At 42.4% G+C, this 21,919-nt stretch overlaps 1 protein-coding gene across 3 annotated transcripts in view; it reads right to left on the bottom strand.

Annotated features, from left to right (window-relative positions):
- The window catches only part of MET (MET proto-oncogene, receptor tyrosine kinase), a 93,935-nt gene extending 72,792 nt beyond the window's left edge, over positions 1-21,143 (bottom strand). For all 3 annotated transcript variants that reach the window (XM_067315041.1, XM_067315056.1, XM_067315049.1), the window contains exons 1-2: positions 21,080-21,143; positions 143-1,357 (exon numbers count right to left, since the gene is read on the bottom strand). In XM_067315041.1, coding sequence (XP_067171142.1) covers positions 143-1,348 — 1,206 coding nt within the window. In that variant the 5' untranslated portion in view covers positions 1,349-1,357; positions 21,080-21,143. The remainder of the gene's footprint in view (positions 1-142; positions 1,358-21,079) is intronic.
- Between the last annotated feature and the right edge of the window lie 776 nt (positions 21,144-21,919).

Raw genomic sequence — 21,919 nt, 5'->3', positions numbered from 1 at the left:
ATGTGAAATAATCTGAAATGATTAGGGACTTACATTTTATAACTGTAACTGAGGGGACAGCTACCTGACAATGGAGTAGGCAAAGAAAGAATGCAGAGGCCGAGTCCAGCCCCAAAATACCACAGAAATAATTGTTGCTTACCCTGTTCAAGCAGTATTTGCTATCTTTTCCATAAAAGTGCTGAAGACATTTCATGTTTTGCTTGTCGACAATCTTGTTGAAGAATTCATTGATTGTTCGCACAGAGACAGCACAGACAGCAGACCTGTTTGTTGGTTCTGAGGAATCTGGTTTACTTTGTGCAAAAACGCCATAGAGAATATCATCGTTCAACCCAAGGCCCATTTCGTGCGCTAGGGCTGCACCTGGCTTGCTTACGTACGCAGCTTGCAAGATATTGAATACCTCCTTTCGAATGGACCTCTTCCTCCGCTTTTCAGTAAAAATACACTCAAGAGGCATTTCCATGTAAGAACGCATCCCTGAATCTAAAGTGCAGAACCGGATAATTCTGGTGTGGAAAGTCTGGGAGTCGAGAGATTCTCTCTGGACAGTCAGAAAATAGACAAAGTGATTATTTTCAAAGGCATGGACATACCTAATGGGATAAGAATCACGGAACTGAGGGAGAATATCTATGTAAGACTGATCCGTGAGAAATTCAAAACCATCCTGTGTTTCTTTTAACCTTCTAACTGATATTGAATGCAGAACATATGGTGGTTGAAATGTAGATGTCACAGTATTTCCAACAAAGAAGTTGACAAACCTGTCCTTTTCTGTCACCAAAACTTTGGTTCCTAAAGTGCTTACAACACAGTCAGGACAGTTATCTGCTTCTCCATCCATCTGTGTTGAATACATGCAGTGCACCTCGCTTTCTATATCAGCAGGGTTGTCAGGATGAATGATGTGACGGTGACAAATGCCTCCAGCCACACTACCACAGCTGATGAGCTGATCATCATAATAGGTTTCTAAGAGCAGCGCCATGTTGACATTATCCTTCCATACACTGTTAGATAAATTGGCTTTATCTTTGCAATCTTCGCATGGTGCACAGTCAGGGTTCTCCAAAATGGGCCCAGTCTTGTACACAGAAATGTTCTGAAGAGCTTCATTTAATACGTAAATTTTGTTGACTGCTCCAATATAAACATGATGCTTGTATAAAACTACATTCTGAATTGGTGTTTCTGTGATGAAGCTAGGAAGATCATATTTTACACTCAGATTCATCTCTGATTTTTTAGCTGCTTCTTTGCACTGTCCATGGCTCCTCTGCAACAACGCAAATAGGAATATGATAATCCCAGAAGGATATGCAGTAACAGGCTTCATTGTCATAGATTTAATCTGTCAAAATATATTTAAAGAAAAGATTGGTTATATTTCATATAGTAAAGCATCACTTTATCAGTCAACAGAAATCTGTTTCTAGGCTGCATGTATTAGCTGAACTTTTTCAGTTTAAGAAGTGTTGTAATCTTGCTTAGTGTCCTTAACAGTCTTGTGCTAAAAATTGCTACTATTACTGTTCTTTGTGGGTTCTGATTTAACTGCTTAGAGAACAACTCACAGAAGGATTTTATTATGATGAATTTTGCAAGACCCCTTGGTGTATTGTACAATAGTAATAGATTGTTTCAGACTACTTTCACATTGGCCCTCAGGCTGATCTGGTTTAGAACAAGATGGTGCATAGGCAGCTGAAAGCAAATCTGCTCAGGACACTCTCACAATGCACACAAAGCAGTTATCGCACTTTACAGCCTGAATATAAGATATTTGGCAAGCACAGTAAGGGGCTGGAATGGTTCTTAGCACAGCTGTTCAAAAATGAGAAATAGAAAAGACATGAAAAAAAAAGAAGATTCCAGCTGAAAGTTGGCTTTTCTTTTATTCTGTTGATATTTTTTTCATTAACCAAGGAAGATCTTTTTTTCTCCATAAGAACATAGGAAGAAACCCCTCTTTCTCCTCCTCCAGCTCCTGAAATCACTGTCTTTCATAAGTGCCCATTTTGGAAAAAGAATGTTTTTTCAGCCAGCTCCAGTTCTTGGAATAGCCATTTTCTCTAGTGTTGACAAGGTTTTGTAATATATTGTTAGAATATTTTATGCATCATGTGGTGCCTGGCATGTGCAAGTTTAATTTTAGGCCTTGTACCACAGCAATAAGTCACTCTGGTAAACCTTTAGAAGATACAGGCATATCACTGTATGGTAAACAAAGGGGTATCAAGTGACCTAGAGCCATTAACTGATGAAATAATAAAAAAACTAGCACTTTTCTTTTTTTACTTTTCCACACAATTGTTTGATGTGGCTTTAAAAACCAAAGGCGAATGACTAGTGTGATATTTAACCCCCTTGGGAGATCAATTAAATGAACTGTGGTTGTATTTTGGTGCAGTGTCCACACAGTGCCCTATCACACCAGACATTTTCTGTTAATGCCATGACACAGTTCTTGTTAAGTTAAATTTAGCTTCTTCATGGAGAAAATAATTATACATTCGAACAGCAATATGATCACATTGGAAAACTACTTATAGTTTGGCTATATTTAAGAAATTGTTGCTAATACAGAAATGCTTGTGACCACTTGATAAATTTAAAATAAACAACCTTGAAAAATACAAATGAATAATAGTAAGCAGGAGCTCTGTTTTATTTTTATGTAATCAAGATTTTAGGCAAAATGAAAAGATGACTGTAGACCAGAACTGTTTCAGCTGTATATAAATTCAATATTTTCAGTGAATTTTATTTAAATAATACATCAATAATTCTCCTGCATTCCTAGTGACTTTTGATTTCAGGGTCTACTGAATTCTTTCTGTGGCTTACTTCCGTGATCTACACAAAATAATAGATTTTGGAAACAAAGGGTTGTTCTTCCTACCAGTTACCTGTTAAGAATCATGATCAAGACCAAGGGACAAAAATCAGAAACACAGGCTATTTGCAAGTATTAGCTAGTAAGAACAATTCAAATTTGTGGTTTTGAGAAATGATCATCTTTCAAATCAACATTGTTTTCAGATATTAATTAGTGATAACAGAATCCTGGAAAAAAACAAACAAACATGGATTTAAATTCAAAAAAAAAAAAAAAAGAACAGGGCTATTATTATAATCATAAAATAGCCACAGTACAGAAAGAATGCTTCTATATCATATGGGACAGGAGACAGTTTTCTCATCCCATGAAACTTGCTTTTACAAAGGTTTTCCTGCTCTGTACTGAGATGAAATGAAGACCTGTTGAAGTTTGTGTGAAGCACCCAAAAGACAACCCCAACCAAAAACGATGGTTTTCAAGTCCCTGCTCAGTCCAAGTGAGTGTCCTAGCAATGAGGAGTGTGAGGTGGGTCTGCCTGTCTGCCTCCTCTCAGCCAGCACTTCCACCCTGAGAAACAGTGCTAAAGCTGATATGTTCCTGCAGAATCAGCTCTGACAAGTCAGCATGTTCTGACAAATACTAGTTTAAGCAGAAAATTCCAAAAGCACTCTATTTCTGACAGAGCACAGAGGCAGGTATATTCTCTGCTGCAATGAGTTTAAATCCAAATGACAGGGGTGGCACTGCAATCAAGAGATAAAATAACAAGTGGGACAATAGTTAGATGAGGATGAGGATGACTGACCACCGTTACAGGAATAAAGATGCAAGGTTACTTGATAGCCAGGCCCCTTAGCTGTCCAAGACTAAACACCAGTGTGAACTTCAGAAGGATTCAGAGCCATAAATACAGACTGACTTATTCTTTCCCACAACTGATATCTTGGGACGTGAGGCCAGTATCCTCAAGTAGGCTACTCTGCTTATATTCAGTTGGTGAAACAGCACTCATCTGAATCTGTGCTCTTGAGACAGAAAAAATTCCTCCTTAGATTGTTTTAACAAATGAGATCCAAAGTGAAGAGCTTAACAACAAGAGCAAGGGAGAGATTCAGTATAATGCAACAGATGCCAGGAATAATACGTACATTTCACCACAGAAGAAAGTAAAAAATGAGTGATAAATGAAAACCAAGTCATCTTTGCTCTCATATCTGAGGTACAACACTGTGTCTCCCTTTGTATGCATTCGATGTGTGTCAAGCAGCCATCTGAACAGACACCTACTGGTTCCCATCTGTGTGAACCTCAGGCTCAGTGTTTATGGATGACTGATAGGGAAGGTGGTTCCCCACAGTGCACGTCTCCAGCATGCTGTGAACCCTTCCTTAAGGTGTCTGAAATCAAAAGCATGTGCTCTGCTGGGACACATACATAGTGTAGGGTTGTAACTTAGGGAGGACATAGTAGCTACCTGAAGACTACAGTGTGCACCTTCTTTTTTGAGGTATTTGGTTTTTCACTGTCCTCAAATCATATAAGCACCGCTGTTGCCCAGTGTTACACCAGTGGCATTCAGTGTCTCTTTTTATCTGCATTTGACCCAGAGTCTTTCTTTGTTCCCCTGCTGCAGGCTCCAGCACAGAGTTGCTTTTTTGTAGCCTCCAAACCAGGTCATTGCAAAGCACTTCACTTGAATATATCTTGAAGAAGCATTTGAAAACTTCAGAAAATAAAAAATTCAATCCCATGTCTCTTCAGAGGTCCAATAGTTCCAGTCCTACTAAGCACATACTCAAATGTAATTTCTATTGAACTTAAGCACTTAAGAGTTTTGCTGAATTAGAACCAAAATACTTGAGCTATAGCTACATTTTTCCTTTTGAATACAGGTCAAAAAACTAGTTGCTATCTATCAGTTGCAAAAGGAAAACAAATAATCTCTTTGTTTCTCTACTTGATTTGAATGATGGATACTGTTCATGGTTTTGCGACCTTCCTGTGACTCGTGTGTCTGTATCTCTTTAATGTGTCTATAGAAGACTTGTGAGCTTTGGCCTGTGATGACTATTATCAAGCTATAGCTGTGGATGGATTATGTTTTTTGTAAGAGATATTTTCAAAGCCTGTGTCACGATGCGCTCATTTTTCCATCCATCAGCAGACCCTAGCTTGTGTGATGAGAAAATGGATTTTGGTCAACCATTGCAAGTAGCAATGATAAGTCATACTAGTGTGCCTAGCAGCTTCAAGTGTCATGGCTGATACTTGCCCACCAGGTTTGGTCTCGAGTGTTTGTGTACCAGTGGCTAACAACCATTAACGGCTTCCTAATGGCAGCTTTTTTTTCATCAAGTTTTGCTCTCCTAATTGTGGCCTGGATGATAATTCGTAAAGACTGAACATCATGTCACTCCTTCATGTTGTTGTTTGCCACTGCACTGACAAGTCAGGCCTGGCCCCATTGTGGAATAATGTTCAAGCTGTTGTATGCGAGGAAGCCAAAAAATACAGTTGTGCTTTTTTCCTAGCCCGTGTTTGACAACTTGGGTCCCATTAATGCCTGATCACAAAGCACGCCATGGAACTGCACAGGCTAAGAGAACACACTGATGCAAAAGCAATGCTCTGGCAGGTTGTTTGGCATATCTCATTTTTCCTTGCTTTATTACCTAAAAGGAAACGCTAGGGTCCTGTGTATTACTATATATGGTGTACAACAGCATGTTTATACAAGAATATATTTAGGCTTCAGATAGGTCATTTCAGGTTAGATACAATAGAGCCATGTTAATTTATAGTTCACAAATCCTATTATCAGCAAGTGTACAACAAATGGTAGCTTTCCCATTTTTTAGGAAATACTTGATAGTGGAGTTCTGTACTTTTTTCAATAGGCTGGTATGTCTTCTTATTACCACAGGCTCTGACAGACTTGTAGGGTAGATTTGAACCAGATAACCATAGCAATTACTGCTCCTGAGAGTTCAGTTTGCCATACTATCCTGGACTGAAAACTATGCCAATTCAGGACCTAATTCTCTGTGGTTCAGACACCCTGCCATGGAGACAGCAGTGTCATTTAACAGGACAGGGCAAACGGAGGGGGAAGATGATAACAGCTTCAGCCATTAGATTTGAATCTGTTGTTGCAAGCCTGTCACAGCTCTGGCATTAGCTTCAACAGACTGAACTCACAGTGGACTTGTCTTCATCAGACTTTTCAATTATCTGATTGCATCTGTAGACAAGATCAGTTATATTTAAAACACTTACTGAGGTTAACCTATTTTCTAGAGCTATGTCCACAAGATTAAAAATGTTCTTAATTTGGAATTGCTAACCTGAAGTAGCTGTCTGGTGTTAAAACACCAAAAGAACAAGGAAATTTGGGTCTGTAACTCAAGATCAAACATACAAGGGATCTTTGGGTTGAATTCAAATGGCTAATGTGAGTTAAAACCCATGTTCCCTTGTCTTCAGCACTATTTTAACCTAAGTTTCCTAATTTAGGTCACTCATCCTGAGTAGGATGGGAATATAACTTTTCTGCAGTGTAATACATACGCTAACATGATGCATTATCCCAGTGCACAGAGTCACAGGACTAAATACCATTGATTTAGGTAGTAAATAGGTTCATAAGGGAACTGGAAGGTTTCTGTGGTATGCTAAGAGGTAGTTATAGTGTGTGCGTGCATGCAGATGGCTTATGGGGCAGGGTATACATTATGGTGAAGAACTGGTGAGCAGGGCACAGCCTAGGCAATTGCTGGAGGATCTACTATTAAATAAATTTTCTTCATCCCCAGTGCAGTAGACCTGTGTCAGTAGGAATTGCATTCATGTTCAGCTGATCTGTACACTCTTTCTTACAATATTCAAACATAAAAAAGAATCTAAAATCTCAGTGCATAAAGTATACTCTTTAATATGCACGTCCATCCTGGGGTCCAATATACTATTGTAATTCACAGCAGCTTACAATAGAAGCATTTTTATTGTCTGCCAGGATTATTTTTAACAGACATTAAAACAGAAGAACATTAGTGTATCCTTTGCAATGGAGAAAATGTTATTCTTATACTCATTTAGCATTAATTTCCTGTAGGTGTCCTGCAGTGCAACACAGTGCAGAGTGTTTTCTTTGAAACCTGCTGCAGATCCTAACATCCTCAAGCAAATGCGTGTCTTGGGTCTGTAGCACAACTGGATTTATTTAATTGCTTTTTGTTGTGATGGGCTACAATGGCACTACAGGCTCTTTCATAACGAACCTCAGCAAACACTCACTGATACATTACAAATGAGTGGAGCAGATCAAGAGCTATACATTGTTCAAAAAGTCTAATTTAAAAGGTGGTATACAGTATTTGTTGGGATTCAATGACACTTTTCATGTGAGGAAGTGGCACTCGCTCTAAGGGCTGAGGAATCAATTCCACAAAGAACAGGGCTTAGAAAAGAAGTTCAAAATATACAAGAATAATTGAAAAACAGTGAGGAAATACCCACAGTATGGTAGTCCTTCATTGTTTGTTCAGGCTTATGTTTCCAGATGGATTTGGATCTTTAAATACAGGAGAACAGCTTTCCACATCTGGATGCATAAGGATGGGAGGATTTTTTTTTTTAAAGATGTTATTGTTCAGCAATAGTGGGAAAATAGAAGGTAGACTTTGAACAACATAACACTATTGATCCACTCAATTCATTTGAAATGCAAGTCAGCATTTGTGGACATTCATTAAGAAAATACCTGTGGTGCTATTGTAGCTCTTTACCACTACCATCAGCAGTGAAGTAAATCGAGTTCTAACACAGACTTAAGCTGCCTCTGCAGCAAATAATTCAGTGAGACAACTGACGTGAACATCTTATTCAGTCCAAGTGTTCAGTCCCAGCAGAAAAGGAGCTGTTGTGAGGGGTGGCATAGCACGTCATGCTTGTTATTGTATGTGCCATGGGCAATAATGCATAGTAAGGCTGGTCTTCTGTTTCAGGTGAGTGAATATGGAGAAATTGGTATTTCAGGCCCAATTTTTCATATGCTTGGACAGATTAATTCACCTCTCAATGTGTTTTTACTGTATATGCAAAACAAAGATGTTTACTGACTCTAGCCAGTTAACAGAAATACAGACATATGCCCTGGTTACCAAGGAAGTCATACAACCTCAGATAAAAATGTAAGTCCTTTTTCTGGTGCGTACAAAAACACCTTACAGTAGGAGAAAGCTGTTTTCTTGTACTTCTGAGCTGATCCTGTTGATCAACTTTTTGCATGAGTCTAAATGTTTTGTGGTTGTCTGTAAAGAATGGGGACAGTATAATTTTCTTGGAATGTAGTTCCTCCTTTCTTAAAGAGCTAAGTTGGTAAACCTGGCTGTAAGCACAGTTTTATCTTTATTCATTTAACTACTCTGAGCACTTATTTAGATTTTTTACTTTATGCTTTATGGTTATAACATCTACCTGAATTCCTGGATTGAAATGCAGAGCAGATTTTGGAAGCTTTTCCTGTCTTGTAGTAAAGCTAACAGCCTTCCATACTGTGATAATTAAAGGAATGGCATGGGTCATAAAATGAAAAAGATTAAAAGGCAGATAGCTATGAGTAACCAAGACAGCATACAGATTTGATCTAAATGTTCTAACAGCAATTATGAATGATCTTGATGCAGGGCATTTCCTGCAGTTTAATTGTCATTTGGTGCTAATGGTTCTTAGGAATCCCTGAGACAATAACTTTTTGTAGACAAACATTAATCTCTAAAAAAAAAAAAAAAAAAAAAAGTTCTGTACATCAATAGAGAGTGATCATATAGGATATTATCTGAAGACTGTACTACATGCATATCAAATAATCAAGTTTCCTTTTGATGTCACAGCAAGTATAATAATAATAACAACAAAAACCCACAAGTCCCTGAATTTCTCCAGGGTGTGGTACAAATATCTAGGATACAAAGTAAAAGAAATTGTGCTGGCTCTGTTCTTTTACCTGAAAGAGCTGGCAGGACAGTGTCAGGCAGCTGGTTTTCTGCTCCATGGGCTCCCATAAAGCATGCCACTGGGTACCATGACTTTACCCTTCTTAGTCAATGTGTCTCAGGGAACCACGAGGCAAATTAGTGACAAAACCTAGGGTCAAGGTTGCTGACATCCTGCTTAATACATAATCTCAGCAAGCTGAGATGTCATGGTCAAGCTTCATTCAGGGTCTCAGTGAGATCTGTGCATCTCTAAGAATGAGCTGGTCACCCGATTCAGATAGCTTACCTAAGAGCTGAAATGATACAGTTAGCTTTCCTTTACCTAGACTAGTGGGAGCTGGGCTACCCAATCATGGAAAAAAAATGGAAAAAATACTGCTTATGGACCTGTCCTGATGCTGCATAGGGACCTTTAGGTGCCTCCAAGCTTGCTTCTTGGTTGTAGGAACTTTTGCGAAGCTCCAAACACCAGTCTGGCCTGGCACAGCCTCTTCTGCTGATATTATGATATGTTCATATCTATTATATTTAGTACAGTGCTAGAAAGTAGATTGAACTCCATTGATGCCCAAGCTGGCTCTAAAAGCAGTATAACCACAGTAATGCAATGCTGCATCTGCGATAAGTAGCCCTGCCAAACACAAACTGCCTCTATGCAAAATTAGCTTGGTGGTGTTTACCCCATGTAAAAATGTGATGGAAACCCACAGAACAGCTACAGATAAAGCTGAATTGACTGTATTTGTAAAACAGCCAGTGGAAGTAATATAAAAGTCTATATTTATGTCTTAGCTTACCAGAACACATCCTTTATCTGATACCAAAGTTAATAATTCGATGGTCTACTTAGCTTTCTAGCAGTTTTTTGATAATCAAACAGGAGCAATGTCAAGGGTAGTGATCATTTCACATCTGTGTTTGGTTAGGTGTTTCTTTTTAATGCTGATCTCGCTTTTGTCACTGCAAGATTTTGTTATTGCAATGCACTTTAACTGATGCCCTACTTTCACTCAGTTTAGAAATTGAGTTAATGATAGCTCATTGGCTAGACTGGTGCCTTGCTGTGAACCTGTGATTCATGATCTGCTTCCAAGGACTTCACAGCACTGGTATTCATAAATCCTGAAATGGCCTGGGACCAGCCTGTCTGACATACTAGCTCTCACCAGTGGCAACAGTTTCACAGCTGCAATCAGTAGAGTGGCTGATCTGGAGCAGCCTCAGTTCCTCTTGGGCAGATCTCCCTCAGTGAGGGTCCATCAGTTACAGCTTTTATTCTGAAATATTGTGCTGACCTTCAGAAGATGCTTAAAAGCTCAATGGTTTGAAGAGGGTGTTCTAGGATGGCTGTGGTCTGAGTTTTTCCTTGCTAAGGCAGTCTTCTTTTTGCTGAATGGATTTTTCAGAGGCTTCACTTACTTCCTTTCATCCTTTCCCCTCCCTTCATTTTGGGGACACCTGGGGAGCTTGAATACACTCACTGCTCTCAGAGGTTACTCATAAAGTGCCTTGTACCAGGTTTCAGACTTGTTCAGACTTCTTGTTTAGACTCCAGCATGTCTCCTTTGGAAATCTGGAGCTAGAGGGCCAGATCCCATGAGTTCGTAAGATAAGCAAAGAGGCTATTTCCAAACTTCAGATAGTATTTACCTTTCTCATAAGGGTGACACAAAGATAAATTAGCTCATTCTTACAGAGTGGCTTGAAAATACAAAGGGCTTAGTTTGCTTGTTTGCCACAACCAAAACCTGGCTATCTGTGACAGAACCGACAGCAATGCTGACCTTTAAGAAGCTTTTTGCTATAAAGAGTATGGTTTAAAACCTTGATCTTCACTCCCTCATAAGCAGGTTAGCCAAGGTCTAAATATGGGAATATTACTTGGCTATACCCCTCCTCTGCTAGATGCCCTCACCCCAGGGGTGCAAACAGGCTCCTTCCCTTTGCCCTTGGTGCCTTTTGCTGTGAGGAGAATTCCTGCCTGCACAGTGGGAGACATCACTAGGGAGGTCCCAACCCACGCGTCTTTCCTCTCTCTTTCTCTCCTTCTCCCATTCTTCTGCTATTTTAAACTGTTAAGATCTAGAAAGTGGAAGGTACGGGTGTGAATCCTCTTAGGCAGAGTGTGCAGTTTAAGGGTCTGCCTTGTGTCTGGATTGTAAAGGAGTTCAGCTTGGAGCTGTAACTTGGCCAGGACCAAGGCCTCTTATTGCTCCACGTGTTTCTTTTCCTTCTGTGGAGCTTAAGCTCAGGTGAGATCCAGGGAATATTCAGAACAAAGTGCAGACACCAGTTAATGTAAGCACCTGAGAGCTTTGTGGCCACAGAACATTAGTTTTCTGGATCTTATTCTTGGACTTATGCCCTGAACTCACTCGAAACCCTATTTCAGATGCCAAAGTAGCTTCTCTGGATCTTTGTCATAATTTAAAACTTGGTTTGCTTATCCAAAAGGAAAATAAAATGGCAGTGGTAAAATTGGAAATGTTCTTTAATGCATGTTTTAAATTTAGGAGTTCATATTAAAACAATTTACTCTTGAGCATAAGGTTTGCTTAAGTAGTTGACACCACTGAATTCAGGCACTGAACAAAGATCACTCTCGTGTAAGAAAAACGTTTTCTTTTACATCCTTGTTCCTGCTTAAGACATTCATATTACAGCACCCTGTATGCCATGTTCAGATAAAAACCTGGACTATTCATGTGATTAAGAATTACTCACTTGAGCAATTTAAACTTGAACAGGATACAGCTGTTGGGGTGACGATGGGACAGATCTAAATTTTTATGCACCTGGATTTTCACACAAAAGCCTGTTTCTGGAACTGACGTTTGTCTGGACAAGTTACATTCCTTAACTGCAAAGTTGCCACCTTTTCCAAGTAGTAATGACTTGACTTCACAGTCTCTATGCAAACAATATTTTTATTGATTCCTGTGATAGTTTAGCTGAGTAAGAACTAGAAAACGGGGTTGCTTAAAACAGCCTGAAAGGCAGAAGAACTGTTGACATGACAGAATCTCAATATTACCTCATTTAAAATGAGCAATAGATGATACAAGATAAATACTGAGATGTACAAGGCATAACTTAACAGGGATGACAGGTGAAGAAGAGTAAATCTTTAAAAATCTTATATATTGTTAATGAAGAAAATCATTACTCTTTAAAGAAAGACTGAAAAAACCCCACATTGTGTTTCCAAGTAACTAGCTAATGGACATGGGCATTATCTTTTCATATGTCTTTGAAATCCCTATTAACGATGCCCAGTCAAGTATTTGACTGATAGGCTTTTCCCCCATTAATAGCATGCAATACAGGTCTGAGTAAATAACCTACGTTCAGATTTGCCTTTAAAAAAATGCAAAAGATACACCAATACAGGGAAACAGGTACTTTCTTATTCTTTAGTCATCTCTTACTGCTCAGCACTGTTTCCTGAAAGGCTTTTTGTACTGTGAAAACAATTCACTGGTTGTATTACCTTTTTTTTGCCCTGAAGGGATTTCAGGCTAAACACTCTCCTCAGATAAGCAGAAAGCACTCCCGCTGAAGTCAGGGGAACTTTGGAAGCCATGTGCGCTTATCTGCAGGCAGAGTTTGGCCCAGCTTAGGTTTAATTTACGAGAAGTGTGGTATTATTTGCATAAAAAGAGTTATTTCAAAGCATGTTATGCAAAAAACTCATTCTGAAAAAAAAACAGAAAAACACACAGTAATTTCCAGGAAGCAGCAAAGATGTTGCTGAGCTATCCACAGGCTGATTTTATCATGGCAGCTTACATTTTAAGAAGAACAAACATATACTTATTTTTGTAAATATGTTTTCAGAATGAACGAAAACTCAGAGAACATTCAGAACTGGGAAACAGTCCTTCGGACTGATAGTGACAAGGCACCGTGTTTTTCCTTTTTAGCCCTGCAGGAAAAACATGGGATCCAGTCCTGCAATTAGAAGGTTGTTTAGGAATTATGTGCTTTCATGCACTCTGTGCTGACTTGACATATCTCCTGTCTGGCTCTGATCTTTCCCAATTCCTGTGAGCATGCTCTGCATTCAGAGCTCCTCCTCTGATATAGGGTGCCATAGTTATCCAGGAAAAAAGATAGCTATTGTTGTTCAGGTCTTTCTGAATTTCACATGAAGGTGGCAGGAATCATCCCTTTCCCACAAATGGATATGTCCAGCAATCCATCACCTTTGTATGTATAAGATCAGGACAAATTCCAAGACTAATTGAATTCTGTGGGATTTAATGGAATATAAAATGTAATGGGATTCTAACCTATTGCAATTCTAAAGCAAGAACAGAATTCAGTATTAAATTTTATAGGATAGTTAAACAACTTAAGTAAGTTTCCCATTTTGAGTAGATTCAATAGGGTTTTCCCCCTGTGGCAATCTGGTTGATGAGCCAAGGAAGAGCCCTGGTAGTATCTGGGAATGTCACAGGAGTGGACATTCCCTGCCAAGGAGCTGCTTGATCCTCTGAGGAAGCAAAAGGACACAAAGAAATGTTGTCACTGTGCCATCTTCTCTGGCAATTTCTGTGTAAATCCAGTACTTGTGATACTAGGAAAAACAGACACTTGGGAAGTTCAGATTCTGACTAGAAAATACTTGGTAAAAACTAAATATACGGAAATAGAAAAAGCAAAACTATATATAGAAATAAAGCATTAATACAAATGTGGGTCTTCCACTTGGTCTCAGCACTTGCATAATTTCCACTGAAAGTGATGGGATTAACTTGTATCTAGACACCCTGAATTTAAATAAAGAAACCTACATCCTGGTTAGATGAACACACTGATTTACTAGATTGAAGTGCTGCAAGCACAGACAAGGATAAAACTCACTATCACGCAACACTGTCCTTGAATGTGCACAGGAAGGTAACAGCAAAGTGCATGCCAAAGTTTGCCTTCATCAGAGGGGTTAAACAGCAGTTAAGATAAAGTTTGTGGGCTAAATTGCATCCTCAGACATGCACAACCTTTCTCAGTGACTTGATGAGAGGTAAGCATATTTTTCAAGGGTGAAATTTGAATTATAATCTCTGATGCAGAAGTCCTTAATCATGTAGTGAGCTCCACACTGGCTCACTGCTTGACTGGAGTCCAATATTGCATGCATTCTGCCTACTTTCTAAAGCATTTTTAATAGTTTGATTGTATTTTTTTTTTAACTACAGCTTTGGGCATCTGTAAGAATGACATCAAATACTGCATATTAATAAAAAATACTTTTCCGCAAGAAGATATTGGCCTCTAGTCCAAAGAACAAAGAACCTAAAAACCTAAAGAGTTTAACAAAGGCTTTGCAGGACAGTAAAATATAATATTTAAAATCAGTACCCACTTTCTAGAGGTAGACAGGAAAACTGAATGTAAGTCCAGTAATTCATTTAACATTTTCAATGACATTATGAAAGAGGAATTAATCTACTTTTGGCACGAATTCAACTACTGACACCTTTCATTGTCTTTAATGAAACTGCCTCTCTGTTCTTTAACCCAGTTTCTCAGAGCTGGCTGATAGAAACTGATATTTTTGGTTGAGAAGACACATGTCATAAAGACACACATGAAAAGTATATAATAGCTCATAGTGATATGAGGATATATAATAACAGATAAAAGTGTATATGATTTCCATAACAGAAATCCTAATTCTATTTTAGCTATATAACCAGTATTAAAGACACAGAGAAATCCAAGCTTCAGTTACACCAGCACATCTCTGAGGATAGGTGAAACTTGTGAAGTTATTTCAGTTTTACAGAGCAAAACATGTTCTTCTGTAGTCATGCATTTGAGACAAACTACAGATTTGGGAATTTTCTCAAAGTCTGGGGCTACTCAGAAACCAGCAACCTTTATCTTCATGGGAAAAAAAAAAAGCAAACCTCAATTTCTTAATAAATATCTTTTATAATCCTGAAATTGTGATGATTTAGTCCGGGCCAAGCAATCCAAAAAGCACTCTTATTCGTGATAAAGCCAAAGAAAAAACAATACTAAAAGATTATGCCGCTAATAATTCACAGTGTGCAACAGTTCTATACTAAGGCTGAAATCATGTTAGCTAGAATATTTTTAATATGGAAAAAACAATGGAAATGAACTGTAAGGTTCAACATCTAGCTCAAACTAAAAAAAAAAGAAACAAAAGAAAAAAATACTTCCTAAAATAAATGAAAAATGTAAAATTCCAGAGTAAGTCTGGAATTCTAACTGTAACTAATAAGCAATAAAAAGTAAATTGCTTAAAATCAGCATGTGTCTGTGTTGCAGGTCCTTGCCTCTGTGGTGGAAGACACAGGGAGTGGACTTCTGCTGGGGCAAACGTGGCTGAGGGCCTCTGGCAGCACAGCCTGGGCTGCGATGTGCCCCCGACGGGCTGGGTGGTTCTCAGCCCGCATAAACCCTTGGCATAATCAGTTCACATGCCCAGGTTTCTCCCAGTCCTGGACAATTGTTTAAAATGAGCATCATCTGAAGTAAACCAGAAACCTTAAAACTGTACTTAATAATTAGCTATAACCTTACCGCATGGATTCAGGGTGGTCCAACCGCGGGGAACTTAGAGGCAAAATGCCCGTTTTGAGTCTCGTGGCAGCAGCTCTCCCCTCTCAAGGGGGTTTGGCTGCAGCTCCCAGGGTGCAGGGGTGAGTGACAAGGTCACAGTCCACCTTGGGGGGCCTGGGGCAAGCAGCAGGAGTGTCACAGCTGCTCTGCTTTCTGGGCACTTGCCTGTACGCGCCTGCACAGCTGAGAGCCTTTCAGGTACCAAGTGCAAGCATCCTGCCCTTTGGCTCTTGCCCAGAGGCCACCAGTTGGGCTACTCTTCTCTCTATAAAGAGAATCTAGAGAATTTAAGGGATTCTCTTCAGTCAAAACCAAAGCTACGACTGCAATTATTTTATAAAATAAACTATACATTTGGCAAATTTTGTATCCTTACGCTGAAAGAACATCTGTCTAAAGTCAAAAACTTTCTGTGTGGGAAGTGAACAACTTACATTGCATAAAAATATCAGAAGTTATTTACTAATTGCCCAAATCTCTCTTGGTAACTGTGCAGCCTCAATTAAATGAATGCGTTTGTAGAAGTGTAATTGAGTGGCCCCTATGCCTCATCATCAACTCCAAAGCAATGCTATTTTGAAAAAAATAAAAAAAGACCCATATCCTGTCCAAAAAATAAACTCTGTAGGTAACTTGCCATGTTACCATTTTGGATTACAAAAAAATACCCAGCCAACACACAGGGGAAGGCTTAATTCCAGCAAACACACACATAAACAGGAAATCTCTCTCCAGTCAGAGGGTATTTTTCCTTCATACAATGGGGTTCAAAGATGTGTCATCATACAGTTTAAAACAATTGCTAAGTAACATTACCCTGCAAATAGCTTAGGAGTATAGTGAGCTTAGAGAGTTCGGAGCCTGTTACAACTTGCATGGGAGGCACACAAATACAAACAAATGCTGTCTTAGGCCAGGGCAGAGTTTTTAATCAATAAGCTTGTCAAGCTGGGGGGGAGGGAATCAATTTTCAGAAGGCAAATGGTAACAACTGTAGATTTAATCAAATTGCATCTGCAATCCCTTACTATTCTCAATATTTTTGAAAGAAAGTAGCTCCATGGCAAAGAATGAATTTCAATAAATGTCACATATTTAGTTACATTGCTTATTTTTTAAATTTATCAAGCTAGGTCACTGATCCTTAGCAGAAATGATACCAGCCCATGTCAAAAAGATTCTAATACTGTTTAGTTGGATAAACGTCAAAATGAAGGAGCTATGGTAGAGAAAAGCAACTTACATAGAAATTGTTATTCTTCTGTGACTATGGGAAAAAAATATGCCAATGTGAGCCTTAAAACAGAGGTTAAAGCTGCAACATACACAATAAAATGGATAGCTATCAAATACCATGGTGATGGCCATGGTGTGAACACTTGAACAAAATGAAAATCTTCTGAAAGCATTAAGCAATTTTCCTTTCACATGCATTTGCAATGGAATTTATCATGAATTCAAATAAGATCCCTTCCATTACCTTCCATACAAAAGCCATATTTTGTGTTAATTTTCTTGGGACAAGCAGAAGAGACTATCATATGGCTGTAGGAATCACAAAAAAAAAGCATTTTGTTTAAGTATTTTGAACTTACACACCTCAGCATTACAAAAACTGTTCTGTTATTGACACCTTCTTGAAAAATGAAATGTTTCCAGGCATTGACATCCCTGGGGACTGGATTGCCAGGGGAGAGGCAGAGGAGAGGGCTCTCAAGGCCACTCACCGCCTCCCCATTTCACTGTGTGCAGCGAATGTTGCACATGCATTGCAGTGAATGTCTGCATGTTAGACACACCGCTTCTCCTTCCTCACTCCTCCGTTCACGCCACCGCCACACTGGGCTATGTAACTGTCAACTTCATCTCCAGCTCTGTTTTCATCTCTGGTATTTAGTGCAGGCAATAGCAATTAATTCAAGAAAGGCCCATTTGAGCCAAGGGGACTCAGTCACCATCCAGTCACATCAAGTGACTGAAAAAGATCACAGTGCAACTAAAAAGTCTCAGATCATATCAAAAACCAGACACCTGAAAATGACAGTCTACTTGGTAACACTGTTTTCTTCAAAGGAGTTATAGCCCAGAACAATTTGGTCTGATAACTTCACCTTTTCTTTATTTTTTTCATGTTTAAGATTGGAGGAAAAAATACTTTATCTTCATGTACAACATAATAGTTTTCCTGAAGGCAAATAGCTTGGCAATTTGGTAGATTTCTTAATGCTAGAGGAAACAAGTTAGCACACATACCATGTGTTTGAATGCCTTTAGAAATTAGATTGAAACACTGATTTGATTTCCTAAAAGGTATCTTAAACAAGGCAAGGTTAGAGATTTTGAGAGTAATGAGAATTTGTGTGACTTCAAACAGCTCTACATAAAACAGACCTGATATTCTGGGGGGGAAAAAGGTCACCTAATTATTCGTTTCCTGAAGGCCCTGTCTATACTACATTTCCCCTGGGTGAGGAAACTGATTTAAAAATGGCTTCTGCTAACATGCTTGCACCAGTTGCTATGTATGCGATATAGATTTGTTAAAACCTTTGCCAAGAAAAATACAACATTTTTACAAGGTGAGAACAGCAAAAACCCTCCTGGCTTGGCCATGCAGGGAGGAATGGGTAAAGCAGGCAGAGGGGACGCCATTCGTGGGGTCCACCACAGAGCCGCGGTCCCGTCTCCTTGCTGATGGCTCAGTCCGCAGGACCACGCAGGAGCCAACGTGGCAAGCCCATCAGTGGTGAGTTACATGGATTTAATTACTGGCTACAAACTCTGTGTGGGAGGCAATCACAGGCTGTGGCCACTGTAGACAAGATGCACTGGTCAATGGCTCCACTGATGGTAATAGGCTGTGAAACACAAAATTGTGTCAGTGGCTCAAAGGCCAGCCAGAGAGGTAATAACGGGGAGGGGGGTGGGAAACACAGTCGCCAGGGTTTCACAGGAACTGGCCAAGAAGGTGTGGGTGCAAGCCAAAAACTCACGTAGGTTTGTTTGAAGTATCACCCTGCAAACCATTCCTTCTCTGTTGCACCCAATAGATCTTGTAACTGAGGTCCTTGAACTCCTTTCTGGGGTTTTATGTTCCTGTCCAGGTAGATTCAGAGAATACTATTCAGCTACTCTATCACTTTCTCATTCGACAGTAATGATGTGTGTTTCTGTAGTGCTGAGAAAGCCTGAGCAGGATTTCCCTTATGCTAGACAATGCAGAAACACATATGAAGATGCAGTCCCTCTCCTTACTTTCCGTCTGAAGTGAGGACAGTCTGGACACATCAGCACCTCAACGGAATCGCGGTACAAAACAGATCATCCAGAGAGGTCTGGGGCTCCCACTGCTACAGCTTAGGCTCTCTGGCTACCCCAGTGCAGCATGTTGCCAGCATCAGGTTCCCTTTGCGGCTGTGAAGGCAGGAGTGCTGCTGCTGCACTGCAGCCAGCTGTGCGAGCTATTCTCCCCAGTCCTAGAAGCCAGATTTGGGAGTTAGTGGGCTCTTTCTCCTCTGAATTGAAAAATACAGAGCAGGCACTTGCAGATCACAGAAGAATGAGGATAGGTGGGTTGGCCCCTTCCATTGCATTGGACCAGCAGGAGGGGGTTACAGGTCAGCAGCTAAGAAACCAAAAATCTAAGTGCAGGAAAAATCAGTATGGGGAAGGCATTTGTGGGAGGAAAGCATTTGCCACTCAGTTCTGCAGTTGTGAGCTGTTCAGCAAACCTCTGCCGAGTTTGGGGTTTCTGGCTGGCTTGCCCTGAATTAGTATGCCTCCCATCCATCTATAGGCTCTACTGCCATGTCCTCTGAGCTAACGACACCTCCACGAAACAGTCCCCAGCTACAACATGCGCAATTTTGTTTACAGATAAAGAACTGCTATGCAGTGATCATCCTATGGAGAAAGAAAATACTCTATAGAATAATAAAGAAAGACAATTCATTTCCTTCCCACCAACAAGGAAAAGAAAGTGACTCTATTTTCTGGAAATAGAGAGATGAATGTTTTACAAAATATTCCTTTTTTTCAAATGATTCCGTTTGTATTAGAAGACAGTTGGAAAAGAATCATAAATTGCTGAAGAAGGATTATGGCACACAAAGAACAAGTGATACAGTCATTCTCTCTCTTAGTTTTCAATATGCAGCTCCTGCCAAAGGCCAGCTTTTTGCTCTCACAGTGTATAGTCTGTAAACATTTAACCAGCTCTTAGAGACCATGTGAGACACTTTATTGTGCCTGATTATGAATCTCAACCTCTCAGATCTCAAAAAAAAATCACACCATCCTATTTTTGCTGGTGGACAATGCAAGAAGTACCTTTTTGGATGAAAGCAAACGAACTACCACACACGGCAAAGGTTCCTGGAAAAAAACATGCATTGTAGCCTGAATAACCTCCTGCAGGTTACAAACGCACAGGTTGTTAAAATTACTGTCACTCAATTATTAATCCCTATTTTAGCATGTATATAAGAAACTTACAATTTAAGGAGTATATTTAATATTTATAAAGCCAAAGACTGTCTATTTTAATGCTGACATGGAAACACTGGTGGAATGTCACTATTTGGTGGAAATCATTGATCATTTTAAGCAAATTCTGCTTTTAAAATTGAAAAAAAGGCAACATGATTGCAAGAAAGACTGTAAACGCCGAAGAGTCACAAAGTACAAAATCCAGAAGTTGGAGAATCTTAAAAACTGACACCACAACCTCAGCCTCGCGCCGGCCAGTCTCACTGACCATCGCAAACGCAAACCTCGGAGCCGCCGTTTCTGAGTCTGAACTTCCCAGCTGCGCTGGCGGGCAGCCTCGGCGCGAGCAGCGCGGCGCGCCAGGCTCCGCGGGCGGCTCTGCCGCGCCCGCGGGGCGGGCAGGGGCGGAGGGGCCGCGCTGCAGCCCGCGCTGCCGCGGCGAGGCGCCGGCCGCGGCCGAGAGCAGCCCCGCGCGGAGCCCGCGCTGCCCGCGCAGCGGAGCCCGCGCAGCGCTGCCGGGGCGAGCGCAGGGGCAGCGGCTTTGCGGGCGGCCCCGACCCGGCCACCTCGCCGCTCACCTGCCTCGCCGGCCCCGCGGGCGCGGAGCTCCGCGCCCCCCGCCCCGCCGCCGCGGAGGCTCCCTGCCCCGCGGGGAGGAGCGCGGCGGCGGCTCCGCGCCCCGCGCCCCCCCAGCCCCGGAGCCGCCGCGCTCCTGCAAAGTTGCCGGCCGCGGAGCGGTGCCCGGCCCGCTCCCCTTCCCCCTCGGCAGAGTCTCTCCTGACTCATCCCGGAGCCCGCCTCGAGCGCCCCCGGCCCCGCCAGCCCCGCGGGGCGCCGACCCTTACCCGCGGCCACCGGGGCGCTGGGGGCGGGGCGGCCTGTGGTCCGGCATCGCCGCCGCCGGGGCGAGCGCTGCACCGCGGCGGGCTCCGCTCCCGCCCTGCCCGCTCCGCCGCCCGGCCCGGCCCGGCCCGCCCGGCCCGGCCCGCCCGGCCCGCTCACCTACGCGACCCCGCTGCTGCCGGGCAGCCCGCCCGCTCGGGGCACCGGCCCGCCGCCCTTCGCCCGGCCCCGGGCAGCGGGGCAGCGGCGCACCGCGCCCGGCCGCGGCGGGGGCGCGGGTCGCGGCGGTCGCGGCTGCCGTCCCTACCTGGGGGCGGCGGGTCCGGCCGCTGGGCTGCGCGGCCCGTCCGCAGCGCGGGCAGGTCCGCCCGGCGGCGCGGCGGGGGCAGGGGCCTCCCGGCCGGCACCTGGGCTGGCGGGGCGGCACTGCGAGCCCTTCCCTCCGGCGGCTCCGCCGCGCTGGTGGCGGCTCCCAGCGGTAAATCAGCCGGTCCCCGCGGCTCCCTCCGCCCCTCCGGCGCGGTCCTGACCTGCCTGTGACTCACCACATCACAGGAGCCCGGGCGTGCGGCGGAGGGAAGGAGGGAGGGGTTGCCTCCCTCCCTCCTTCCTTCCATCCCTCCCTCCATCCCTCCTTCCCTCCCTCCATCCCTCCTTTCTCCCTTCCTTCCTGGCCGGGCTCGCCCAGGCGAGGCCGGGGATCGCTGTTGCTGCCCGGAGGGGCAGAGCCACCCCGCGGCCCCTCGACGGCTCCTGCCCGGCACCAGCGGGGCGTTTCCAGGCCCCCGGGCGCAGGGGCGTGAAGGCACAGACTCCTCTGCCCCTCGGCCCCGGGCACGGCTGGGCGCCGGTGCCTGAGCGATGTTAAAATCTTACCCTGGGAGGGCAGGTCAGTGGGAGGACTTTGGCACCTCCAGGCTCGTCCCCGGACACGGTGAGGTGTGTAGCGGAGGATGAGTTCAGCCCATATTGCCTGTGTCACATCGCTAAAGCACAAGCTGTACACTGAGCATCTGCCCACATCTGATTCAACTGAAACCGCCTCACTTCATATAGACAATCAAAAGGCTATCTATCAATAGTGGCACTTAGGTGTTTCCTATGGGGCACAAAACAGCAAGCACTGGGGGCCTCTCCCTCGCAAGTG

The sequence above is a fragment of the Apteryx mantelli genome, chromosome 1 (assembly GCF_036417845.1).
Source record: "Apteryx mantelli isolate bAptMan1 chromosome 1, bAptMan1.hap1, whole genome shotgun sequence".
NCBI lineage: Eukaryota > Metazoa > Chordata > Aves > Apterygiformes > Apterygidae > Apteryx > Apteryx mantelli.
This window is presented reverse-complemented; position numbering and strand designations above follow the sequence as displayed.